The sequence below is a fragment of the Eublepharis macularius genome, chromosome 2, assembly GCF_028583425.1.
Source record: "Eublepharis macularius isolate TG4126 chromosome 2, MPM_Emac_v1.0, whole genome shotgun sequence".
NCBI classification, from domain to species: Eukaryota; Metazoa; Chordata; class Lepidosauria; order Squamata; family Eublepharidae; genus Eublepharis; species Eublepharis macularius.
The window spans coordinates 135,146,767-135,174,347 of record NC_072791.1 but is presented as its reverse complement, the minus strand read 5'-3'; the positions used below and the strand labels follow the sequence as shown (position 1 = coordinate 135,174,347).

The 27,581-nt window shown below is 43.7% G+C and overlaps 1 protein-coding gene across 1 annotated transcript in view; it reads left to right on the top strand.

Moving 5' to 3' along the window:
* BRSK2 (BR serine/threonine kinase 2) overlaps nucleotides 1-27,581 on the top strand; it is a 612,383-nt gene that overhangs the window by 558,962 nt on the left and 25,840 nt on the right. Inside the window, exons 16-18 of the mRNA XM_054972235.1 lie at nucleotides 6,205-6,328; nucleotides 11,494-11,674; nucleotides 19,794-19,883. Of these exons, the coding sequence (XP_054828210.1) occupies nucleotides 6,205-6,328; nucleotides 11,494-11,674; nucleotides 19,794-19,883 (395 nt within the window). The remainder of the gene's footprint in view (nucleotides 1-6,204; nucleotides 6,329-11,493; nucleotides 11,675-19,793; nucleotides 19,884-27,581) is intronic.

The window sequence follows — 27,581 nt, the reverse complement described above, 5'->3', positions numbered from 1 at the left end:
AACTCAGCTGGGGAGAAAAACATTAAAGGGTTGGAAGGAAGGGGGAGAGAAGAATGAAGCTTAGCTCCGCCCCCTCCTTAGACTGGCTGTGGGCCATCGGCATGGACGCTCACTCGATCCCACCCTGGAATGTCCCCTTTGAGCTGGGGCAAAGGGAAGTTTTTCTTTACTCCAGTTCAAAGAGAAGAACCTCCAGAGCTGCACAAGTCTGCAAAGGGCATGACATTATGTGGAGGGGAAAAAACTCACTGTAGGAAGGGAGGGAAGGTGGAGCAAAAGTTCCATGTGGATGGCACTGAAACAAACCATCTCTATACATGTCCCAAAAAAGCCTAAACAGATATATTAAACAGAACTTCCCAATAAAGTCCAGGACACCTTGGAGCATTTCCAAGGAGAGGGGGTTCCAAAAAGGTGGTTCACCAACTAAGAAGCTAACCACTGCAACATTGTTAAGTGAGTGCCTTCAATCAGATTTGGGAGTCATAAGATTAATCCTAGGGAAGGAGATGCTTTAATTAAAAAAAAAAATACTGGGCTTAAGTCATGTAGGGCTTAAAAGGTAAAAACTAGCACTTTTAACCTGGCCTCCAAGCAAAAAATGTTTCACCTAGCCCCATTAGTAATCAGCTGTCTTGCTGAATTTAAATATGAACATATGACGCTACCATACGAAATCAGACCATTGGTCCATCTAGCAGCTCCATGTTGTCTACTTAGCTTGACTACAGCTCTTTCCTAAAATTTGCAATCTTAAAGATATGTTAACTAGAGAGGACAGTGACTCTTTCTGGGATTGGTGAAAGTGATTCTAGCTGGCACTGCAGTGTAGTACCTGAACTGCAATTGTAAGTACAGGAGACAGGCTCAGAGCTGCAAACCTGAGTGGTGGTGGAAACCTCTTTGCCCTCATTACTCCAGGCCACAAGAGGGCCAAATTGCATAGATGCAGTCTTCAGTTTCAGTAATCTCTGCTGTATTCATTTTCACCAGAGCCAAACACTATAAGTAGTACTGAAGCTGCAAGATATGAGCTCAGATGATCTCTGACAACATGCTTCATGGAGCAGATCAACAAGATCATTAGCAGAGCAGCTGGGTACTCAGTGGAAATACCCATCTCCTTCTTCTCCCTAGCCCCTGTTGTTAAACTACTGTCTATTCAGTAAGGCTGTTCAATAAGATCTGCTGACTTTTTCAGTCTAAAATGTCAGCATTACTTTCTATACCTGCTTGCCCTGCAGATACAATACAGTTACAGAAGGAGAACTAGTAAGTATCTGTTATATCTTGTGTATCATCAGAATAACTTTACTGCAAATGGTTACAAGCTTCAGGGTTTCAGTAGACACATAAGCAAGGTTTATATCCTCTATTCCCGGTGATCATTCACCAGAAGCATTTACTAGCTGTATATCCACCTTTTTTGCTTCTTTAAAAAAAAAACCCTAGTTTTTATTTCTTTTTTAAGTCTTCTGCTTTTGTGTGCTCAGCAAAACCTTCCATTATAAAACAGGACAATTCTAGCCCTTATAATTATAAGAAACATTTGAGCGAACGAAGGATGACCTTAATGGATCAAGTTAGGACATTATAGAAAAATATTAACTTTTAATTTAACAAAATGAACTTTTAAGTTTTTTAAATCAAGCTCATAATTGTAGCTCTCCCACTCCCTAAGGACTTTTGTGGGACAGTTACACCAGCAGCTGAGCCTGGCAAGGCATGGCAAGGCTGTTGCTGAGAGTGCCCACTGCACTATTCCCCTAACGACCCAATCAGCATCCCCTAATGGCCATACCGCCCTCATTATAGGTGTGCAAGTGGCAAGCGAAGGCACAGCCAATGAACTGCAATCCTCACTGCCTGTTGACAGTACCATTTCCTCCCACCAGAGAGCAGGCAGCCGAGGATTACATGTCCCCGTGGTCACAGCACCTGCATCAGGGTACCCGGCTGGAGGTAATCTGTCCAGGGGCGAGCCCCAGTGCTACGGGTGTGGCCCCCATCACCAATAGGGCCAATAACCCCCCAGCTTTGCCCAGGGCACCCAGTTGTCCCATTCAGCCCAGGTAGCTGGACCCTTGCCAAGAGGGGGGCTGTACCCAGCCATGGTGCCTGAAGTCCAGCAACAGTCCCCCTGCTGGCAGCACATGGCCCACTGGACAGGGCTGGCATTCTCCACCTGGCTGCACCCAAATGGGTGCAGTAGGATATTCCACTCCCTACCCCCACCCCTCCTGCTGCCACAAGATATCTCTCTTTGCAGATGAGGGGGGCATCCTGGTGAAACCACTCTTGGTCATGCCCTGCCAGGGAGGTGCTCAAAGAAATCTTGCCATGGCCACCCCATATTCCCCCGCAGCTGCTGGCCAGCATGCTGGGGCTGAGCGGCCACTCACTGCAACCCAATAGCCCCCTCCCCTGGAGATGGTGAGCGGGGAGGTCAGGTGGCATCCAGAAAGGATCACCAGGGGCTGGAACAGCCATGATCTGTGGCCTCCCTAACAAGTTGTGATCTGCCTGAAAGGGAGTGGGTGGCTCATCCAGCTTGGATGGCCTTTGGGAGTGGGTGGCTCATTCAGCTTGGATGGCCTTTGGGAGTGGGTGGCTCATCCAGCTTGGATGGCCTTTGGGAGTGGGTGGCTCATTCAGCTTGGATGGCAGTCCGATTGAGATTTTTAACCCTGAGAGTACCACTAGAGAGCTGGCACATGCTTGCACCAACACATGCATGTTCCTTCCTCCCCAGACTGGTATTCCATGTTAAAGTACCAATCTGTGGAGGGGCACAGCCCTCCTACTATCTTGCCCTTTTCGTTAGTACTTTCTGGGTTAATGGTCCCAGTTGGAACAGGGGAATGACAGGCAGCCACCTGCCAGACCCATACAGACACTGGTGGAGAGAAGGACCCCTCAAGGGTGAGGAGGTCCCCCCACAAGAACATCTGCACATGGCATCTTTGGCCCCTAGGCCACCACAGCCATCTGCCTGACATCTCAGACCCCAGAAGCAGAGAGGGGAGTTGACAGCCCTCTCCACACATGAGCAAGACTTCACATCCCACCCCATTCACTGCACCACTGTGTGAGGGGACGAGCCACCCTATGGGGCAGAGGCACCTGGTTGATCCCTGGGCCACCACTTCCTTGGTGACCCAGGGCCAGGGACTATCCCTAGGAATGTGCTATGGGGTTGCCCAAGGAGGAAGTGCAGGGGAGCTCGAGGAAATTCCACGACAGAGTGGGGAGCCAAACCTGGAATTTCCCGAGTGCCCCAGTCTTCCCTCTGCTCAAGGCTACTAACTGGAAATAAGCAATAAATACAAAATCTAATAAAAACAGGCTAATTGACAATTTAAAGGAATTCAAATGATCAAAAACTAGTATTCACAACAAATCTTCCAATGAAAGAGACTACTCCAAATGCTGCACCATCTAGGTTATATATATATATATATATATATGTAAAGCAAATTGGTTTTTGTGTGTGTGCATATTTATAAATAAAAATTAGAAAGGTTTTACAACCACTGCAGAAATGCACAAGAATTGCGCCTTCAGGGATATAGTTGGAGAGCCAGCATAGTGTAGTAGTTAGCATGTCAGACTAGGATCTGGGAGACCAAGGTTCAGCTCCCCACTCTGCCATGGAATTTCCTGGGTAACTTAAACCAGTCACATGCTGTCAGCCTAACCTATCTCATAGGGTCATCATGACAAAATGGAAGAGAAGAGGACCATGTAAGCTACTTTGAGTCCCCGTTAGGGAGAATGTATATAAATGAAATAAATAAAATGAAATAAATAGTTCAATAGGGTAAGCACAGCCATCAAGAATGCTCTATTTTTTGCCTTCATTCTCCTGACTTACTCATTAGAGGAAACCATCAGCAAGGTTTGTTTAGCTTGATCTCAGTCAATTGAGAGAATCTAGCATGTGATCTCAGTCAATTGAGAGAATCTAGCATGTGGGTCTCAGGCTCTGAAAAGCTTTAAAGATTTAGTACCGGCATGTTGAATTGAGCTCATGAGCAAACTGGTAACCAATGTAACAACAACAAAATCAGTTGACTAATATCATGAGGTCCAATCACAGAAAAAAGACAGGTTGTACATTAGATGAAAACTCCCGAATTTTCAAGGGCAGCTCCATATATAGTATATTGCAGGTCTAGAGATTTTTGATGCATGCGTGGATCAACATGGAAGATCAGATCTGTTTATAAGGGTAAGAGTCTATATATGGGACCATATGTGATGAATATGGAAAAGACAATTTAGCTACTGGAACAATCTGATTTTCAATCGGTCACAATCTAACAGACTACAAACTCTACCTGTTCCAGTGGGGAGACAGAAACATCTTTAAAGTATCAGCTTCCTCCAGAATGTTTTAATTCCCTACCAGCATCATGGCTTTCAGATAGTGATCTAAGAGAGAGGTAGCTGCTCCTATCTGCTTTGTTAAAGAAATGTAGACCTGGGTGTTATCAGCATGCTGATGACAACCATCTCCATAACTCCACATAATCTTGTTCAATGGCTACACAAATGGAATTTAATAATACGGGGGGAAGGGGACACACAAAATTTAACCTTGTTATATTCTTATATTCCATAGAGTAATTCTCAGGGTAATGAGTTACCCAGCAGAAGTACAAGACTACCTAAAAGATTATAATGATTGATTGTATCAAAGGCTATAGATCTAAAATGAGAACACAGGAATTTCCTCTATCTGTTTCCCAATGCCAGTCTTTCACTAGGGTTACTAAAGACAAAGCCCACTACACCTGGACTGAAATGGGTCAAAAATGACAAATGTTTTTTGCCATGCACGTATCTGTCAGATACCATACACTGAGAGGTGCCAACCTCCAGCCGGGAGCTGGAGATCTCCCAGAATTACAACTCATCTCTAGACTATAGATGTCAGTTCCCTTGGATAAAATGGATGCTTTGGTGGGTGTACTGTATGGTATTCTTCTAAGAACTCTCCACCCCCAAATTCCCGAACCCTGGAGTTGGCAGCTATACATACCCTACCCTTGTAATCCATTTATCTTCAGTAGAAAAAGCACTAATGTTTTCTGTACATTTGCATATGGAAAATATAATATATTGTAGTCCTAAAATGTGTATAAGCCTAAAGATATGGGATGCATTAGATAATTGGATATAAACATGCCTTTAACGTGCATGGAGTAGATGCCTTCATTGCTCTGAGGCCATGGAGTCACTCTGGTATGTTTGAGAACCAATATGCAATATCCATTTTTTCATGCTGTACCCCAGACCCACATAACAGCCCACTTAAATGACTGGCCCTTTCTCTTTACTGTTCCCCATGCTAATCTTTGGCTTGTGGACAGTTATAGCTGCCTATGAATATTTTAGAGAGTTGTGCTTTTCCAAACCACTTTAAGTGAGGAATGGGGAGATATTTAGCAAACTGCAACTGTTTTGCTTTACTTTCACTAATCAGGCAGGCTGACAAGAGATAGAAACCTTATTTTTGCAATGTCTTTTTGATTCATAATATTCCCTTTGTCTGGTAAATGGATAATGTGACTGTTATTTAATAACCTCAAAACTAGAAGTTGGGTCCTGCTGACATTCTGTTAATGAAAGCTGATCTGCCCTGCTTTCTCCTCTCCCCTTCCCAGCAATATGGCCTGGGTACAGACAAACAGCAGAGAAGAGGGGAATTAGATGTGACTGAGCCCCTCTTTCTTCATTGGAACATACAATAATATTGAGCTGTCTGTAGGACAGTCCATGAACATTGTGCACACTAGGGTTCAAGCAGAATGCACATGATCTGAGCATGCCTATAACTTACCAATATCCTTCTTATTCAGCTCCCTGCTTTACGTCCATTTAATGCTTTTGTTCTTCTAGATTAACTTGAACACTACGTGGCCTTCTGTTTCTCAAGCATACCCTGTATAATAAAGCCACATAAATACTTAGGGCACTATCTTTCTCTCTCTGAGTGAACATGACACTTTTGACACAATGAACTATATAGTTACACAGCATAGCTCTTACTTGGTTGGGTAATGTGATTTATTTGTTCAGAAGATTTCCATGTATTTAGATTTTCTGTATTGGTGGCACAATGCTTTGCTTTGCTAAATCTTCTGTTTCCTTCCTGGGTTTTTTTCCTTCTTCTCTTCTCTTTCATCCTTCCCTGGTCAGGCTTGCCAAAAAGTCCTGGTTTGGTAACTTTATCAATCTGGAGAAAGAAGAACAGATCTTCGTGGTTATTAAGGACAAACCATTGAGTTCCATCAAGGCAGACATAGTTCACGCATTCCTTTCAGTAAGTGCACAAATTCATTCGTATATGAAAAAGTAAAACAGTGCAATCCTATGCAGGGGTCATTTCGTAGAAAAAGAGCTGGAGGAACGCATTAGCATAACTCATTAGCATACCTTATTAGCATATGCCACACCCCTTGACATCACTGGAAGTGTGTCATTAGTATGACTGATTTGCATATGCCACACCCCCTGACATCCCCTATCCTGGCTGTTTTGGACCCAATCCTGGCCATTCAGGGCCGAAATTGGGCCCAAAATGGCAAAAAGGGGCCAAAAATGGCTGAAAAGGGGCCCAAAATGGTCAAGATCAGGTCGCTGCTGAGTGGGAGAGTGATCCACCACCTGTCAGAGGCCCGATCCGGGCCATTTCGGCCGCAATCTAGGCTGAAATGTGCCCCAAATGGCCAAGTCAGCTGGGCAGGGCCACCTGACATGTGACCTCTTTGGGGAACTGCCGGAACTGCATTCCTGCGCATTCCCCCTTGAAATGAGCCCCAATCCTATAAAGAGTTATTCCAAACTTAAGCCCATTGATTTCAGTGGGCTTAGACTGGAATAACTTTTCTTAAGATTGCAATATCAGTGTGTTGTGTTCTCTCAGCCATTTCCAGAGACATCTTGTTGTCATCTTCTTACACTGTGCCATCTCTCCCTTCCGTTTGTTCATTTTGAATAATTTTTCTTTCTTTCTTATGTATTCACTTTTCACCCAAATCTGTTAGATATAGAGCTGGCTTTCTTAACGGTGCTTCCCTATGAAGATTAAAAAACGAGTCTTCTTGGGCATATTTTCCAGATTCTCCAGAGTGTAGTATATAAATCCAGACATGCTCCAAGGCAAAAAATCCCTCTTATTGTACATACTGATGATAATTTCTTTACATTCTCAGTAATAGCTTCCTTCTTGTTTATTCTGGGATCAGGAATCTTATTCTTTAGGAGAACCACATCTCAAAGCACACTGCACAATTCTCAATGAAACAAGGGAGTCAAAGTTGGGGCTAATTTTTATCAGAAAGAGAAATATAATACAGATTTTTTTAAAAAAACTCAGATTCATGTGATCTTTGCATTCTTACATACTGTACAGGTCTCCTTAGAAGTAAGTCCCATCTAGTTCAATGGGAGTTACTTCCAAGTAAGTAAGCTTGCACCCTTAATTACTCCATTGTTGTGAGATAGTGAGGCAGAATAGTTAACAGCATGAGCGTCCATTTAGGAAGCCACCAGTTCAGATCTAAGCTCAACTGTAAATTAGTAGGCAGCTTTAGATGATTCTGCTGTTTCTTGGGATCAGACAACGCACATGTGATCCATCTTCAGGGTCTCCCACATTTGTTAAAATTTAAAAGCACTGTAGGGCGGGACAAACAATTTGTAAATAAGGGGAGGGGTGTTTTAACCATTTCTCCAAGCGGAGGGTATCTATATGTTTTCTTGCACAAAAATGGGTAGATTTATACCTGCCCTATAGTTCAAATGTGAGTGTTTCCCCTAGCAGCTTTGAACCTTTTAAAAAAACCTGTAGAAGATTTTGGTCACAAATCTTCTGTGTATCATCTAGTTTAGCTGTCAGACTTAGTTATCCATCTTTAATATGGATTGTCATTCCTTACAGAACTTCTTCCTTATAAAATACAGATACATTCCTTAGAAAATAATGGCATTCCATACAGGATTATTGTTACTGCATTAAAATTCATTACCCACTTTGAACACTACATATATATTAAGAATTCTTAACAGACATTCTCTCCATACAATCAACCAACAAAAGGGAACGACTTCCCAATAATCTTCAACCACAACGAAAGAGCACGCAGGCTCAAGGAAGTCACAGCAACATGCACTTTATGCAAATCAATTAAGCTAAATCGTACAGTCCCAAATTAGCAGAACCGTAGTGCCCAACCAATGAAATGGTATGCTATAATTTTATGCAATATAAGTTCTGCTATTGCAGCAATGTACAAGGTATAATGTCCTCGTTTTACAATTCCGGCAGCCAAAAAAACTGTCCATGGCAAAAATATATCCACAGCGGCAATATATCCACAGCGGCGACGAGCTGCACTGGTCTTTTTCTCTTTTTTCGCTCGTTTCAAGCACCTTTCTTCTTCAGGCCGTTAATTCTATGATAGACCATAATGAAATAAGCCGTAAACAAGTTAAACTGTAACAACCTAATCGTAGATGCAGAGGAGTTAGCCGTGTTAGTCTGTGGTAGCAAAATCAAAAAGAGTCCAGTAGCACCTTTAAGACTAACCAATTTTATTTATTGTAGCATAAGCTTTCGAGAATCAAGTTCTCTTCGTCAGATGCCTGATCCCACTTCGTCAGGCATCTGACGAAGAGAACTTGATTCTCGAAAGCTTATGCTACAATAAATAAAATTGGTTAGTCTTAAAGGTGCTACTGGACTCTTTTTGATTTTGTAACAACCTAAGCTGCTAATCAAACATGTCAATTTCAAATATATAGCTGAATCATATACTTACATCACCATCTACTAGCCACAAATTTAAACTCCGAACAGACAGCAGTCAATAATACAATGCAACAGGTACTCATGCGTTCACAGTAACAGCTGTTATACTGTCCAACTCAATTGCCCAATCAGTGCTTAAAGAGACCTACGCACTTCATACAAGACCTCAGTAACTCAGAAACAGTGCCCTTGTTATTACTTTTAAACAAGTGCTACCGTACATTCCATATTTCCCAAATACAATTCATACAATAAATACTCCATTCGATTAATACTTCTTTCAAAAATATTCAATAAATACGCAATTTATATAATAAATACTAAATAAATACTTCATTCAGTTAATAAATATTCAATAAATACATATTCCATAAATAATCAATTGCAACACATCCCTATGACCTAGGAATCAATGACTTATGGTAAAAATTACAAAAAGTGGGCCGGCTAAAATTTACAAAAATACCGAGTAATCCAATTCGTTGTTCAGACCCGCTGGTGTCAATGTACTGAGTCTGAAAATCCAGCGTGCCTCGGACTGCAATAAGAACCTATTCGCATAGCCCGGAGTGCTGACAACCTCTAAAACCGTAAACTTAAATTCTCTTTCATTCCTATGATGCATTTTAAAATGATCAGATAGGGGCGCTTCCTGGTTTTGAGTTCTAATTTTTGAAATGTGTTCCTGGATCCTTAACCTGATTGGTCGCGAAGTGCTTCCTACATATAATAAAGTGCAAGTGCATTGAATAAGGTAAACCACGTTCTTGGTAGCACACGTTGAAAACTGTTTTGCAAACATCGGGTGACCGGTCTTGGGGTGCATTATACTTTTAAGATCAGTGCTGAGTGCACAAACATTACAATGGCCGCAGGGGTAATGACCCTGCGGAAGGTTAGAGGCAACCTCCTGTGTCTTTAAGTCCGAATGAACCAACATGTCTCGGAGGAAGCGCCCCTATCTGATGTTGCAATTGATTATTTATGGAATATGTATTTATTGAATATTTATTAACTGAATGAAGTATTTATTTAGTATTTATTATATAAATTGCGTATTTATTGAATATTTTTGAAAGAAGTATTAATCGAATGGAGTATTTATTGTATGAATTGTATTTGGGAAATATGGAATGTACGGTAGCACTTGTTTAAAAGTAATAACAAGGGCACTGTTTCTGAGTTACTGAGGTCTTGTATGAAGTGCGTAGGTCTCTTTGAGCACTGATTGGGCAATTGAGTTGGACAGTATAACAGCTGTTACTGTGAACGCATGAGTACCTGTTGCATTGTATTATTGACTGCTGTCTGTTCGGAGTTTAAATTTGTGGCTAGTAGATGGTGATGTAAGTATATGATTCAGCTATATATTTGAAATTGACATGTTTGATTAGCAGCTTAGGTTGTTACAGTTTAACTTGTTTACGGCTTATTTCATTATGGTCTATCATAGAATTAACGGCCTGAAGAAGAAAGGTGCTTGAAACGAGCGAAAAAAGAGAAAAAGACCGGTGCAGCTCGTCGCCGCTGTGGATATATTGCCGCTGTGGATATATTTTTGCCATGGACAGTTTTTTTGGCTGCCGGAATTGTAAAATGAGGACATTATACCTTGTACATTGCTGCAATAGCAGAACTTATATTGCATAAAATTATAGCATACCATTCCATTGGTTGGGCACTACGGTTCTGCTAACTTGGGACTGTACGATTTAGCTTAATTGATTCTCTCCATACAGACATTTTCCCCACATTCAGTAAATCACATTTTACTATTTACCATTCATGCCAAACTCCCATAAGTCATTTTTCAGTTTCCATGTCCTTTTTTAGTTCTAGTAGCACAGTGCCCTACCCTACACAACAGATATGGAACCTTGATGTGGGAAGACAATTGTGCTTTTAAAAAACCCTAAAAGAAAGGTCCCCCAATGCCTAGTATTACTGTAGGTGGGGGTACAGAGTTGTTACTGTTCACTTGAAAAATATGACTATGTATGTGCTTCAGTTGTACAACAGAACTTCCAGATAATTTAAGCATAACTTCCAACTGCTTAATTTTTAAAAGATTCAAGCATGATATAGTGGTTTGAGTACTAGGGTAGGATATGAGACCTCCACTCTGCCATGAAGCTTGCTGGGTGACTTTGGGCCAGTCACTCTTTCTGTCAGCCTAACCCAACAGTGTTGCTGTGAGGATAAAATGGGGAATGGAAAACAATGTACACATGCTTGAGCTCATTGGATGCACTAGATAGACAGAAATGGTGCTGTTATTGTAGGAGTAGTTGCAACTCTCCTAACTTTACACATGGTGCAAAAATGAGAAAGAAACACATGTTAGTTGTGGAAAGCAGTTTATTGTGCAGAAAGGCATATAATCTGTAGATGTAGAACATTTATTTCTCTTAAGTTATTTTTTGACCTTAACATTTAAAAAGACTGCCTCTGTTGACATTCTAAAGTTCCATGTCCTCCATTCTCCCTTGCTTTCTGCAATACTGGTCTTTCTAAATTACTACAGGTTTGGTTGGAAAGCATTTTGTTTTTAAAATACTCTGTTTCAGGTGCAAGATGTCTTTCCTTTTTCAAAAGCTAAGTACAATAAAGTTGCCTTTAAACAGGTGTGTTGCCACTAGACCTGTAACCCTTTTGTATATTTCTCTGCAATGCAGATTCCCAGTCTCAGTCACAGTGTCATCTCACAGACAAGCTTTCGTGCAGAGTACAAGTCCACAGGTGGTCCAGCTGTCTTTCAGAAGCCAGTGAAGTTCCAAGTGGACATAACATACACAGAAGGTGGGGAGGCCCAGAAAGAGAATGGGATCTACTCAGTCACTTTCACACTTTTATCAGGTAACTGCTGTAAACTTGATCTTGGCGTTTAGGATCACAAGCATATACCAAGAGTTGCCTCAATTTATTTATTCATTTGAAACATTTGTTCTGCATTTAGGCAAAAAGAATCAATGCATATGTATAGGATGGAAACCACCAGGCTTGACAGTAGTACACGTGAAAAGGATCTCAGGATTGCAATTGCAGCTGAATATGAGTTAGCATTAATAGTATTAGGCTACAGTAACAGAAACATAGCATCCAAATCACCAGAAAACAGAGTTGCACCTGTAACTGTTGTTCATCAAATTGTCTTTTATGAGAGTACACAGAAGACTGAAGATCAAGTAATAGTTACACTGCATTCCATAATCATCATAACTCAATTGGTTCCAGTGTTGTACACCACATTTTAAAAAAGCATGTAGACAAAACTGCCTCATAGAAGGGCGGTGAAGATGCCAATGGTCTGTAAAAAGAAGTTCTATAATGAAAAATTGAAGGAGCCTGGTATGTTTAACTTGAAGAAGTGTTCGTTTGTTTGTATCCCACCTTTCCTGCTGGCTCAAGCTGGCATACAAGTTAAAGTTAAAATATTACAATTTAAAACCAATAGAATAAAACCAGATACCTTCCTGTTCCTAAAAGATGCCTGCAGTTTTTATTCCATTAAAAGACCTGGCAAATAACATGGCTTTGGTGCTCCCTTCACCTCCTCAGGAGCTTGTTCCACAAAGTGGGAGCTAAAGTGGGGAAAGCACAGGTTCTAGTTGAAGCCAGGCAGGCTATATTAAGTAGAGGAACATCTGGTAGGTCTGAGGTCCATAGTTGGGACATAGGGACCTATGGGAGGAGATGGTCCTTTGGATATGTGGCTCCTGAGTCATAAAGGGCTTTAAAGATCATTAATCTGCACTTTGAATTGGATTCAGAAACAAATTAGCAGCCAACGTAGATATTTTATGTTCCCGTCAGCTAGCACCTGACACTAATCAGGCTAATGCATTCTGATCCAGTTGCAGTTTCCAGTGTATCTTCATGGACAAACCAACATAGAGTGGATTACAGTAACTCAACCACGAGTTAACAGAAGCATGGATTAGGGTGGCTAGATTATCTGAGTCTAGGAAAGAGTTGGCAAACCAAGAGGGTACTTCTAGCCTCTGTACCAAAATGCTTTTCAAACCAAAACGCTGGGTCCATGAGCATCCCCAAGCTCTTAACTTTATATGTAAATGCTAACTCTGCTTCATCTAAGACAAGGGGATCCATCCCTCTAAAACATTAGCCTCCAATTAGAAGACTGGGGTCAGGGGCATGACTGCTGCTTTTCAAATACTTGAAGGGCTGTCACAAAGACTTGTATTCTGCAGCTCTAGAGGCTAATATTGGCTCTAATGGGGTTAAGATAATGTTAGAAATGTCCTAACAGAGCAGTGTGACAGTGGAACCAATCACCTGAGTGGGGAGCCACTCCCTTGCTGGAGATCTTAAAGCAGAGGCTGGATAGAGATTTTCTAGCTTTGAATTTTCTACAGTGAGCAGTGGGTTGGATTAGATGGCCTCTAAGACACCCTCCAGCTCTGTCTATGATTCCAACACATTCAGTGCAGTTAACAAGAAAAGTTTAAGTAATCCAAAACAGTTTTGGATTATCTACAGTTTTCAATCAATATCTTAAATATACTATCTATGTAATAAATTCATTAAACAGATAGCAAAAAATTGTTCAAATGGCACATGGATTATTATGTATGGAAACTGCATGATATATGTGTATCTGCATTTGCAAGCAACAGTAGGCTGCTATGTCCTAATGCTTGTATATTTCTCCTATGTGCATCTACGAAACACCTGCACCACCTGTGACCATTTACATGGTGTGTACGATTATTTCTACATGGCAGTGTTAGTCATATAGATTTCATGTTTGAAACAGACCCAACAAGAATTGTTTTGGTAAACAAATTAATCTTCAAAATATTGGAAGCAAGCTTTCAGGCTACCTGTACTTCATCAGATGCAGGTGTTAGGCACTTAAAACAAAGGAAAAAATTACACATTCAAGCTGTTGGTAACCTGGCTAGGACTCCTTAAAACAGGTCTACATAACATGTGAGAAGAAAACAAGAGAGCCTCACTAATCACAAAAAAAATGAAAACAGGCAACAGCCAATGGTGCAAGTGAGGAAGAATATTTTATTTTCCAAGTAAATATTCCACACACATTTTGTTATACAGCTTCTTCAGAGGAATCTGTGACATAATGCATGGATATAAATACTGAGTTTCCATAATGTTATAAAAATACTAAATTATCCGTATAAAATTATACTAAAAATCAAAAATATAATTGATAAAGATTAAAAAGTAACTATTTAGAAGAGCGACTAATTAAAACAATTAGAGTTTATTCCATTTTTATTATTGTACACAGAAGGGGGAATGAAAATAACTGAAGAGCAGAAGAGATAAGATGAACAGCCCTGTGTCACGATGATATTTTTTCTATGTTATATGCCTTTTTAAAAAAATAAAAAGAGGTAGTGGAATTCAGTGGCATTGTGTGGGTTGCCAGCACCTGGGGTTGCCAGCACCTGGGGTCTCAGGAGCATAGTGGCTCACACACACTCCCGAGACCACGTGATGACATCACTTCCAGGAAGTGACATTACGGGACAGGGCACAGACGACCCTGGGCGTGCTCCCACAATTCGGGCCCATTTGCCACCCTTCCCCTTACCTGGTAGCCCTTCGGCGCAGCCGCCCACGCAGCTGCTGCCAGCTTGGTGTGCTCCTTGGCCAGCAGCTGCTGCCATCGGCATGGCAGGCAGCACAGGCGACCTCCCATGGACACAATGCAGGCTCTCCTCTATGTGGCATCCCCTAAAAATGTTGTGCCCAGGCAGACCACCCTTCTGCCCCCCCACACTATGCCACTGGCCCGAGCAAGTCTATGCACTCGGGTTGCATGGGCACAGGGCTGGAGCAGAGGAGTGCCAGGAAAGGGAAGCACCAGCACCTGGTCTCCACACCCGGAACAGAAAATCTCCTGTGCTGACTGGCCACACCTGCTGCTTCACTGCCCGGCATGTCCTCACAGGCAGGGAGGCTCCCTTCTGCCTCTAGCTGGAGGAGGGGGAGTACTCGAGAATCTGGCAGTAGAGACAGCCCATCCCTGGCAAGTTGGGGCATGGGGCCCACTCTTGTCTCACTGCCACTGAAGCTCAGCGTGCCGTGAAAGAGCCGGGCGTCTTGGGCTGCATGAGGGGAGGAAACAGGATCAGGGGGCGGGGCCACTAGACATGTGATTACTTTTGAGAGGTGCCGGAACTGCGTTCCACCGTGTTTGTCACGGGCTGGGCTAGCCCAAGCAAGGTGGTTCCAGTCCAAACCTTAAGGCCAAAGTCAAAAGGGAGTTCCAAGAGCAAAAGCCAAGTCAAACCGGTGGTCAGAGCACGAGAGACTGCCAGGAGTGAGTCCAGAGTCCAAGAGCGAGGTCAGGCACAGTCCAAGGTCAGTCACCGATGGCGTCAGGTCCAAAAGCAGGCACGGGCAAGGTTCACAGAACACGGAGTGGTTGCAGGCAGTAGACACGTTGCTTCCATGCCTGGCAGTTGCTCCTGACTGGCTTTTATAGCTGGGTGTGGTTTTCAGCCAGCTGCTGGGGCTCCATCCTGATGCTACTCATCGTCGCTCTCCAGCAGCTGGTGTCGGCTCAGGAGACGAGCACTGCGCTGTCTCTCCTGCAGTTCGAGTCTCTGGCGCTGTCTGCGGCGCTCTCTAGGCGTGGGTGAACCTGGGGGGGCAGGGGGTGGAAGCCCCTGGCTGGACTTCCCCTGTAGTGCTGGCAGTCCCTGACTGAGCTTCCCCTGTGGAAGTTCCTGGCTGAGCTTCCCCTGTGGTATTGGGGCTAAAGGGTGCTGGTGTCTCAGCTGCTGGCTGTGGGCTTTGATCAGCCAGCAGCTGTTGCTCCTGATTGCCGGCTTCTGCTGAGTCAGGGCTAGGGCTGGCTACACAGAACTCTTCTTCTCCTGAGGAGTCCTGGCTGGCTACACGAGGCTCCTCTCCTCCAGAGGAGACCTCACTCTCAGACTGGGCCATGACAGTGTTCCTGTTGAAAAAAAGCCCTGATTGTGATCTTCATAATTGGTTAGATAAACAAGATGAAAATATTAAATTTGATCTTCATGTGAATGATAGGCAAATTAGCTTCATTACAATCAGAAGGGAATATGGCAAACATGGCAAAAACTGATAAATAAAAAACTGTGGTTCGCTACCCAATGATGCAAGGGCCAGCATGGCAAGAAGCATTGAGAGAGGAATGACAGGAAAAGACCAAAGGAGGAGAAAAATATGTGTGTTTGGGCAGCAGCTTGGTAGGAACAAGAAAGCAGTATACAGAGAGAAGATACAGTTAATATTAAGGACTAGGGATGTGCGTTTCGGCATTCAGAATGCCGAAAGAATGCCGAAACAAAAGTGTTTCGGCTTCTTTCGGGGAATGCCGAAACGTTTCGGGGAATGCCGAAACGTTTCGGGTAGCCGAAAGAAAAAAGCCGAAACGTTTCGGGATTCTTTCGGCTTTCTTTCGGCTTTTCAATGGGAAAATGCCTCCGTCTTCCCGGACGTCTGGGGGAGGCATTTTCCCACCGAATAAGCCCAAAATTGGTGGGGACCTTCCTCTAACCCTTCTCTAACAACCACCCAAGTTTCAGACAGATTGAACTTTGGGGGGCCATGTTATGGCCCCCCAAAGCAGGTCCCCCCATCCTCCCATAAGAAAGCGAAGGAGCGGCATATTGTTAGCATGCTGCTACTCATCTTCTTCATTATTTCCTATGGGGAAAAAATGAAGAAGCAGGCTTCCTTTGCCAGGGGTGGCATTTTGCATGCAAAATGCCCCCTCACCCTCAGGGGCCCTTCTCCCACCCCTCCTCCCACCCCCCACCAAGGCTCAGCCTGCTCCCACTTGGGGGGGCCATTTCATGGCCTCCCCAAGTAGGTGCTCTTTTCTCTACCACTGACAGCTGGGGAAGGCTTGTGTTGCCAGGGGTGGCATTTTGCATGCAAAATGCCCCCCAGCCCTCTGGGGCCGTTCTCCCACCCTTCCTCCCACCCCCCACCAAGGCTCAGACTGCTCCCACTTGGGGGGGCATTTCATGGCCTCCCCAAGTAGGTCCTCTCAGCCCCTAAAGTCCACCCCTTACAGCCCCACACAAACCCAATTCCCCCCCAGCTGCCACACACAGACCCAAATCCCCACATTAGCCCCTCACAGACCCAAATCCACCCCCACCTGCCCCACACCCATAACCCCAGGAACAGGCTGGCAAAGGCCAGCCCTCTCCCTTTGTTCCCTATGCTGGGAACTTCTAAACTCTCTTTCCCTGGGCAATTCTGCACAGCCCAGGGGTGCCACAATGGTGGACACACTTCTGAGTGCCAGCTGGTCCCTGTGAAAGAGCACCTGAACCACAGACACCCTCCCTCAGATTCCCCCACCACCTACAGAGATGGCTGGCCAGCCAGCCCCATTGTTCCCTATGATGGGAACCAACTGCACAACAAAGAATAAAACAAGAACAACACAAAATAAAGTTTTAAATTTTTTTTCTCACTTCCAAAGTACAAGTAGGCAAAGCATTATGACACATTACACCAGCAGTCCCCCACACAGAAAAATAACACAACTCACTTAACATTAGAGAATCACAAAACACGATTCCTGTCAAAAACACTTTATTTCTTGAACAGCTTTAGGTTACACAGCAGGGGGGAACACCAAAGGGCATGGCAGCACTATCTTACACAAAAATAACACAACTCACTTAACATCAGAGAATCACAAAAGCACAATTCCTGTCAAAAACACTTTATTTCTTGAACAGCTTTAGGTTACACAGCAGGGGGGAACACCAAAGGGCATGGCAGCACTATCTTACACAAAAATAACACAACTCACTTAACATCAGAGAATCACAAAAACACAATTCCTGGCAAAAACACTTTATTTCTTGAACAGCTTTAGGTTACACAGTAGGAGGGCACAACAGGGCATGATAGCAATGTACTACAAAAAATAATACAACCCACTTCACCGTTTTTGACAGCAATTGTGTTTGTGTGATTCTCTGATGTGAAGTGAGTTGTGTTATTTTTGTGTAGTACACTGCTTTCCTGCTCTGTGGTGCCTTCCTACTGTGTAACCTAAAGCAGTTACAGAAATAAAGTGCTTTTGACAGCAATTTTTTGGGGTGATTCTTTAATGTGAAGTGAGTTGTGTTATTTTTGTGTAAGATACTGCTTCCATGCCCTTTGGTGTTCCCCCCCTGCTGTGTAGCCTAAAGCTGTTCAAGAAATAAAGTGTTTTTGACAGGAATTGTGCTTTTGTGATTCTCTGATGTTAAGTGAGTTGTGTTATTTTTGTGTAAGATAGTGCTGCCATGCCCTTTGGTGTTCCCCCCTGCTGTGTAACCTAAAGCTGTTCAAGAAATAAAGTGTTTTTGACAGGAATCGTGTTTTGTGATTCTCTGATGTTAAGTGAGTTTTGTTTTAATTTTTCTGTGTGGGGGACTGCTGGTGTAATGTGTCATAATGCTTTGCCTACTTGTACTTTGGAAGGGAGAAAATAATTTTTTTAAAACTTTATTTTGTGTTGTTCTTGTTTTATTCTTTGTTGTGCAGTTGGTTCCCATCATAGGGAACAATGGGGCTGGCTGGCCAGCCATCTCTGTAGGTGGTGGGGGAATTTGAGGGAGGGTGTCTGTGGTTCAGGTGCTCTTTCACAGGGACCAGCTGGCACTCAGAAGTGTGCCCACCATTGTGGCACCCCTGGGCTGTGCAGAATTGCCCAGGGAAAGAGAGTTTAGAAGTTCCCAGCATAGGGAACAAAGGGAGAGGGCTGGCCTTTGCCAGCCTGTTCCTGGGGTTATGGGTGTGGGGCAGGTGGGGGTGGATTTGGGTCTGTGAGGGGCTAATGTGGGGATTTGGGTCTGTGTGTGGCAGCTGGGGGGGGATTGGGTTTGTGTGGGGCTGTAAGGGGTGGACTTTAGGGGCTGAGAGGACCTACTTGGGGAGGCCATGAAATGGCCCCCCCAAGTGGGAGCAGTCTGAGCCTTGGTGGGGGGTGGGAGGAAGGGTGGGAGAAGGGCCCCAGAGGGCTGGGGGGCATTTTGCATGCAAAATGCCACCCCTGGCAACACAAGCCTCCCCCAGCTGTCAGTGGTAGAGATGAGAGCAGAGCACCTACTTGGGGAGGCCATGAAATGCCCCCCCAAGTGGGAGCAGGCTGAGCCTTGGTGGGGGGTGGGAGGAGGGGTGGGAGAAGGGCCCCAGAGGGTTGGGGGGCATTTTGCATGCAAAATGCCACCCCTGACAACACAAGCCTCCCCCAGCTGTCAGTGGTAGAGATTAGAGCACCTACTTGGGGAGGCCATGAAATGGCCCCCCCAAGTGGGAGCAGGCTGAGCCTTGGTGGGGGGTGGGAGGAGGGGTGGGAGAAGGGCCCCTGAGGGTAAGGGGGCATTTTGCATGCAAAATGCCACCCCTGGCAAAGGAAGCCTGCCTCTTCATTTTTTCCCCATAGGAAATAATGAAGAAAGATGAGCAGCAGCATGCTAACAATATGCTGCTCCTTCGCTTTCTTATGGGAGGATGGGGGGACCTGCTTTGGGGGGCCATAACATGGCCCCCCAAAGTTCAATCTGTCTGAAACTTGGGTGGTTGTTAGAGAAGGGTTAGAGGAAGGTCCCCACCAATTTTGGGCTTATTCGGTGGGAAAATGCCTCCTCCAGGCGTCCTGGAAGACGGAGGCATTTTCCCATAGAAAAAAGCCGAAAGAATGCCGAAATAATGCCGAAAGAATCCCGAAAGCCGAAAGAGATTCTTGTTTCGGCTTTCGGCTTTAACGATAGAGAATCTTCTTTCGGCTTTCTACTTTCGGCTATAGCCGAAAATTTTTGGCTTGCACACCCCTATTAAGGACTAGAAGTGTGAAACTGAAGTCTAATACTGAATGGAAAAAATTGAAGGGAAGGGGCCCCTACCTTCCTACCTTTCTTCCTTTGCACACTCTGCATTGCAGTGGTCGGTAATTCTGCTTCATCTCACAGCTCGATGTGTCTTTTCACAGGTCCAAGCCGTCGCTTTAAGAGGGTAGTAGAAACCATTCAGGCACAGTTGTTAAGCACACACGACCAGCCTTCAGTGCAGCAGTTATCAGGTAAGTAGCTTCCACAGCTCAGTGCTTTGCTTCAGGCAAGGACATGAATTGGAAGCACCTCTCAGCATAGCCCTCACCTTGCACCTCAAAACTAGCTCATTCAGACAAAATAGGAAGACTCTTCCTCACATTCCTCCCCCGCCATTTGTTCCACTGCCTCACACCAATTCTCATTTCCCAAATGCCATCCTCCAACGTGAATAGCCCTGCCCTGCCCCAAGAGCCATTTGTCCCTTTCCATAGGAAGTGTCATCAACAGTTTATGTAACTCTAAAATCCCCCAGTACCTGGAGATGCTTTAGAAGGTATCAACTGAAAGAATCTTCTACATTTTTAAAAGGGTAAAAAAAAATCTAATGTAGCTCATGGGGAAAGGATTTCTTTTGGCAGCTGGGAATAGCTGGAAAGCAAGAGCAAGAGTTATGTTTTGAGGTAACTAGCTCTGAAGATGCCATTTTATCAGTTCTCTGTGATGAAACTGGTTACACAAGGACAAAAGTACTCTTGCATATACCAGACTTATGCCAGATTCTGTGAGCCAAGTACCCTTCAGACCTTTTCCATTAATAAGTCAAACCTTTCTTGAAACTCTCTATTGGTCAAATCATGTCACAGCAATTCCCCTATATGACCTGTGCTTCAGTGGTCCATCTTCTGTGCTTCCCTAGAAGGAGGTAGATTTGGTACTTCTAAGCAGCCTATATAAAACAGTAGATCCAAAACACAGTTTTCCCCTCAATCTAGACTGAGGATATCAGATCAGCCATAGTGCTCTCAGATGTTGCAGATATCTGGCTAGTCTAAAAAGGAAAGGGGGTTCTAAAGAATGAATCAGAGAAGGGAGAGTCAGAGTGGATTCTGATGACTCAGAACAGCATGAAGTTTGTTTTTACAATGACTGTGCAGTGGCTGCATATAGATGGAAGCCCAGTCAGTCATCTGTAACGATTGTCCGTCCGTAGAAGTTGTCCTGACCATGCCCTTTGCTGCCTCCAGACCTTCATCTTGTCCAGTCACTATAGAAAACAAGGTTTCCATGGGTAAGCAGCTTGTGTTTCTGTGATAAGCGCTACATACTTTTCTTATGCAGCCACCACCCAGTACAATTTCAAACTCAACAAATCTGTGACTGGACGGAAGTCTTAACATGAGACATTTATTTTGCACATGGCTGTGACTTAAAAATTATAGGAAGTCCAGGGTTTGGGATAGGAGAAAACATAGAAAGAACAATGGCACCAAAATGAGGTGGTTTCAATAGGTACAGCTCACCAGCTGTTTTGAGGCGGGGCATGAGTAAGAGGGAAGTAAGATCAAGATCAGTTCTAGGTAAGCGTGGATTGGGCACTGCTGTTATTATTCCATCAAACTAGCCACCAGTTTGTCTACTTGCACCAAGGTGATGCAGGACCATTCAGCTTAGCATAACATCTTTTCCAGCCAGGAAGATTCAGTGCCAAGATGAACTGTATGAGAAACAGTTGCTGACTTCAAAAGCAGCCTCAGTCAAAATCAATATTCACTTAATCTGTAATTTACAGATTAAAGTGCAAAGTGTCTGTACTGATTCTGGTCCTGGGAGAGTTCAGATAGCCTAACTTTTAACAAAATAGTGTTCCCTATCGTTCATATCAGGTGCCACTACAGGTGAGTGACTGGAGGCCTCTATGGACAAACCTGTGAGAGGAGGTGTGCATATGATGCAAAATATTGCAACATTATGCCGAACAGTTGTTTGGCCGATCTGTGAATATGTGTCTGGCTCCATCACTGCCAGCAAGGACTTGTACTTTGGGGAGGTGATTATTACCACCTCTCTGAGCTTGTTTGGTCTGCTGACTATGTGGAGTAGCCCGTTAAACCGGCTTGCCTGGGTTTCAGAACAAGACTATTTTTTGTTGTCTCTCATTGTTTGCAAGCTCACACCACTGTTGACAGATATTGCACCGTTTGTTTGTGTGTGCATGTATCTCATTTCAGTGGTGTGTTCCTATGTCTCACCAGTACATCCCCGTTAGTATCTTTCATTTTCATCATCATTTCTGCTTCTTGGGACTCATCTGCTTGTGATCTAAACCAAGCTCAAATAAACCCATACAAATGGACAAATGAAGCCCTAGAATTTTACTGTTACTGTTACTAAAGATGCTTCAACTCTGGACTCCCTGTGCTGCTTAACTCCTTGAAATGATGACTGGTGGGAGAGACATACACATTCCTTAACACTCACCCAAGCTCTGGCAGTACCATTGTCTCCAAAGGGAAAGTTCCAAAATCCATGGACCAACACATGCATGGATGAAAGACAAACCCTGCCTCTGTAAGTCAAGAAAATGACTTGACATTCAGCCATGGAGGGAACCCATACCAACTAGTATGCAAGGACAATAAGCGGATATCACTGTGGATGTCACTTCTGTTATCATGACTGATTCCTTTCCTCTTGCTAGACTCTTCTGAGAAGGAGTTAGTGGTCTGTGTGTCTTTTTAGTAAAGGACAATATCATTCCAAGGCAAGTGAGAGGACTGTAGAAGAAATAGGCAGGAAGTAACAACTGCAGAATCTCCTGCCTCATTGTTAAAATAAAGTTAGATAATTTGGATTGCTCAAACAATTCTACTTTCAAGATCAGTTAAACACCTATGCCAGATATTGACATATGTAAAATAACTCTTTCATGCCATCTTAGTGTGTTCATCATTATATTGAATTTGGAACAACAGCACTAGAATGCAGATTTAAATATTCACAAAATAAGGACATGTCCAGACAGGTGTGATTTTTCTACAAAACTGGGACAGCCTCCAGGTTTGCACAAGAATCCAAAAACGGGATAGTGAAGTTTTAAAATCTTAAAACCTTACCCTACTGAGAGAGGGGAGAGATTTTGTGAGACTATGTCATGAAATCTTGGCCACCATTTTGTGGGTAGCTTAGCAACCCAATAAACAAGCAAAAGTAGCAAGAATGGCAGGCGTGCATCACTGCTAGGCCAGGCAAGCAGGCAGAGGAGGAATTGCTGCAGCCATTGCCAACAAGTAAGTCAGTGACTGTAAAACTGATGGAAAACTGAGGAGGTTGTGTGGAGGGTGACAGGTGGCACTGCCTTGGAGGTGTTGGTGGTACTGTGAGGAGACAGCAGGGAAGAAAAGAGAGAAGTGAGGAGGGGAAAATGATGTTGAGGGAGGAGCAGAAAGTAACAACAGGAGGAAGCAAGGACAAGTGGGGGAATTTCTCTTCTCCCATGCATTCCTTGCAGATCCCCAACTGTGTATTCTTAGATGATTACTACTTTGTGTTAAGTTCTATAGGATGAAGAGGAAGCTTGCATAATGGGTTCCACAGGTCTTGAAAAGCTGCTAACTCTTTATACAAATGACTGGTTACTTTCAGAACTCAGTAACTCCTAAACAGGAATGCAATTTTCAGTATCTATATTTGAGAACTAAAAGTATCATTAGTAAAGAAAAGAAACATGAAATAATGTCTGAGCAAAGACTGAGAATGTAATTTTTCCTGTTCAGCTTTCTGGTGAAGACCAAAACAAAAAAATTGATCCGGGCTTTTGAATCATTGAAATATGGCCCTGAGATGTCCAGATTGGAAACTAGGAAAATTTTTGGGAAGGCCTTGGGGCCAGTTTTTGAGGAGCACTGAGTATAATCTCCCCTTGAAACAGATAGATGTACGGTAGTCAAGCCTTAACTTCATGCAAAAATCTCACAAAAGAAGACAAGATTTTTTGTGCTTTCATTCAGTTTGGAAAACAAGCAATGGAACCAAATATTAAATATACTTTTCTCTATTTGATGTAAAATCTGAAAGTGCTGAAACATTAGCAACTGTTATTGAATTTTGGAAAGAGAAGTCTACTGAATCTTGAAACTACTACCTTCCAACCATTCACTAATTCTTGAATGTATATTTCTTTATAAATTATTTCACTAATTCTTGAACAAATACATCACAAGTTGGTGCTATTCCCTTGTGCAGCCAGAATGCAACTCTACTCATGCAGGGGATTAAAAACCCGATCAAAATCCTCACTGGAGCCTTCAGATGGTCCTGCTGTTGCTGCTACTGCTGCTGAGGTGGCTTCCTCTTTACGTGCCAGACGTAGTTGCCAAATAACCGCAGCAAAGATGGCAACAGTGAGTTAGGGTTGAGGTATCTTCCAGGATGACTTGCTTAAAGTAGACCAACTGCTTCTCTTCCTTATGAGGTGTGGCTCAAGGACTAAGGGGGACAAAAGCCAACAAAATCCTCACTCCAGCCCTCAGGTGGTTTTGCTGCCGCCAAGTCTGCCATCACTTCAGCTGTAAATAGTGAGGTATATGCTTGAGTGAGGTATTCCAGTTAGGCTTTATGGAGAAATTGGGCTTTGGTTTTGAAAAAGGTTGGGACATTCCTATGGAAATGACCTTCATGGGTTAGAGCAGAACATGTTTCATAATAATAATGCAGCTAGTAGAGAGTTTTAAATGAAGAACTAGTTTCTGATCAGGTTTTATAGCCCTAGAATATTGCTTGAAGCACATCCCGTGGTTACATCCATGTAACGTGTCTTAGGAGAATGTATTTTTCACATACTTTACACACAGGTGATTCTATGAGTTATGGCTGGGTTAGTGGATGGCTCTTATTCTTGGGTTTCTCTACTCACAAATGGCATAGATGAACTGTTTTCATATATGTGTGTCTATGCTTGGGAATTATTGCAAAGGCTGCTCCATGGGTGCAAAATATCAGAGCTTTTTTCAGATTATTGGATTTTCATTCCCCATAAGTAATAGGATATATCTTTTATTAACACCATCTAAAATGTCACAAATCAGTGAGCAAGCTTTTGAGTACTCAAAATTTTCACTTGGATAGCTATTTATTTAAAAAATCAAAAAGACGGGCGAGGGAAAGATGCAACAAGGCATGACAGAAAAGCTGTAGAGTCTGTATTTAGTAACATTGTAAAGGTAGAATACAAGAAGTGTTATGCAGACTTCATTAGGTTAAAATGTTCTAAGTGCAGATCAGATTTCACTTCGTGCTAAGGATCACTGAGATGGAAAAGTAAGCAATGGCTGTTCTCCCTGTGGAAATATAAGCACCAGCAAAAATTCAGATTTGTCTCTACCACCAAGTGGAACATATGAGTCTCTTGTAAGGCAGAGAGAAATGAAGAAAATGTGCTGGTCCTTCAATTAATAAAACTAGCAATTAATTTTAGATGGCACAATAGCTAAAGATTCAATTGAAGATTCAATTGAAGGCAGTCAGAGGGTGTGTAACCCATATGCATACTGCAATGACTAACCATTGGCCAACTGTTCTAAGATTCCTCTTTCAGATGGCTAAATTCAATATTTTAACGGAGGCCAAATTGGTGGTAGCATTTGCTTGTTTCTTTGCAAGTAGTCTTATTTAAGATTTATGTAGATAAGAAAGCCTGTTTGTTCCAGTCAAATTCTAGACAGTGAACAGTTTATGGGTTTCTCTTTCACACTTATTAATCCCTAAGTTTGCTGTCCTACCTACAGTCAAATCTACTACTTTTTTACATGAGATATTAAGAAGATCCTGCTTGATCAGATTAGTGGTATTTCTAATCCAGACCAGTGGTATACGTCAGGTTCCTCCGCAGTCGCAGTGGTGCTGTACACCGGTGCACCTGACTTTGACTCCAGAAAGCCATCAGGGATGGTGTAGGGCCTTGCTCTATGGAAGGAGGGGGGTATACCTCACCCTCGCTCCCTCTCAACCTACTCGCAAGCCTGCTCAACCTGGCTGACTCCGGGCTGCTTCCACCTGCCTCCAGCTTCCCAAAGCCTTCACCCTCCTTACCTCCTCCTTGCTTGCCGTCCGTCCGTCCGTCCGTCCGTCCGTCCGTCCGTCCGTCCGTCCGTCCGTCCGTCCGTCCGTCCTCTTCTTGCTTCTCCTCTATACCCCTAACTCATCACCCCACCTTGTGAGAGAACTTCCCTTATATCCCTTCACCCATTCCTGGCTCCACCTGCCAACCACACACCCCAGCACTCTAGCTATGGCCCAGGCTGTGCTAGGCAGCCACACCTGGTGTCGCTCTGCTGGCTGCTTGGGCCTGCCACACCTGTGCCTTCTTTGCTGGCTGCCGGGCTCTCTCTGCTGATTGCTTCAGGCAGTCCCACCTGAGGCTGCCTTGATCCCAGCCTCACCTGGCCCTTGCTATTCTACCATGCTTGCAGGTTGGGGCATGGCCCTGTGCCGCTTTTGCTGCCTTTCTTCCCCTGCCAGTAAGGTTGCTGTCTGTCTGGCTGTCCCTGTCTCCTGTGCCCTCTCCTTTTGGCACAGTCCCCTCCTGGCTGTCCCCACTCTCCCTGTATGGGCTCTTAGCTTCCCACCGGAGGGTGGGCCTAGCTGGCTTCTACCTGCTCCATCTGACCCTCTGAGGCTTTGGTGCTTCTCTCCCTCCCTCTGTTGCTGTCAGGTTTTGGACTGGGGTGTCAGTTGGGGTGGCTGGACAGCTGTCTCCCAGCTGTCTCCCATCCCCTCCTCCTGGTAAGTCCGGGGGCTGATATTGCTACCCAACATTGGTATTGAAGGGTTTAGTGCCTGTAAATGTGGATGTTTCTTTTAGTCATGATGGCCAATAATCATTGGTGGAGCTGTTTTCCATGAATCTTTCTAATCCCCTTTTAAAGCCACTCATGCTTGTGGTCATCACTACATCCTCTGGCAGTGAATTCCATGATTTAATTACTCATTGAGTAAAGAAGTAGTTCCTTTTCTCTGTCTTGAATCCATTGCTCATCACCTTCATTGGGTACTCCAGAGTCCTACTATTATGGTAGAGGAAGAAAAAAAAACCCTCTACCCACTTTCTCCATCTGATGGACAACTTTATAAACCTCTATCATGCCTCCCTTTTAGCCTTCTTTCTAAACTGAAAAATCCCAGACTCTTCACCCTACTGTCACGGGAAAGGTATTCCAACTCCTTAATCATCTTGGTTACCCTTTTTATACTTTTTCCAGCTTTGCAATATTCTTTTCAGATTTCTCAGATTCCTTGCTTCAGCGTGGTTCACTGCACACTTTTCTACTCTCTTTGCTTTTTTATCCTGAAATGTTAAAAAGTGAAGTCTTTTCAGATAACTTATCAACCATCCTTTCTAATGTGCTTTTAATTCTCAAACTGGGGTGTGCTAGTCGTGTCTCTGGTGCTTAACCAAATCACCAGCCCAGAACAGTTGTTGTGCTTGAGAGGTTGCTATCAAGGTCAATGGCTCTGAAAGGCTTAAAGAGACTTAACAATGTTTTTTTTAATATTTGTCTTGACATCTAAGGGCAGAGCAGTTACTCTTGGCTCTCTTGAATGCGTATTTGCCGCTGCCTGGAACTGAAACATTTCCGCAGTTCAGGGAGGGTGTAATGGGTTTTTTTTTTCCCCTAAGGAGGTGATTCATAGCTAACTGTGTAGGACAGGGAGTTCTGTTAGGATGTTTGCTGATCTGGTCTTTATGTGATACTAGGGCAGTAGTGGTGGGTGGATGAATCCAGAAGTGAAACATTAGAAACAATTTGAAAATATTAGAAATTACATGGCAGATTTTATAGCTCTGGGGTTTTACCTGATCAAAGTTTCAGTGACTGCATTTTCAAAAAGAGGCTTATCTCTGTATTAAAGTCTGTGATGCAGCTCTGACCTGTAATTTAATGAATGCA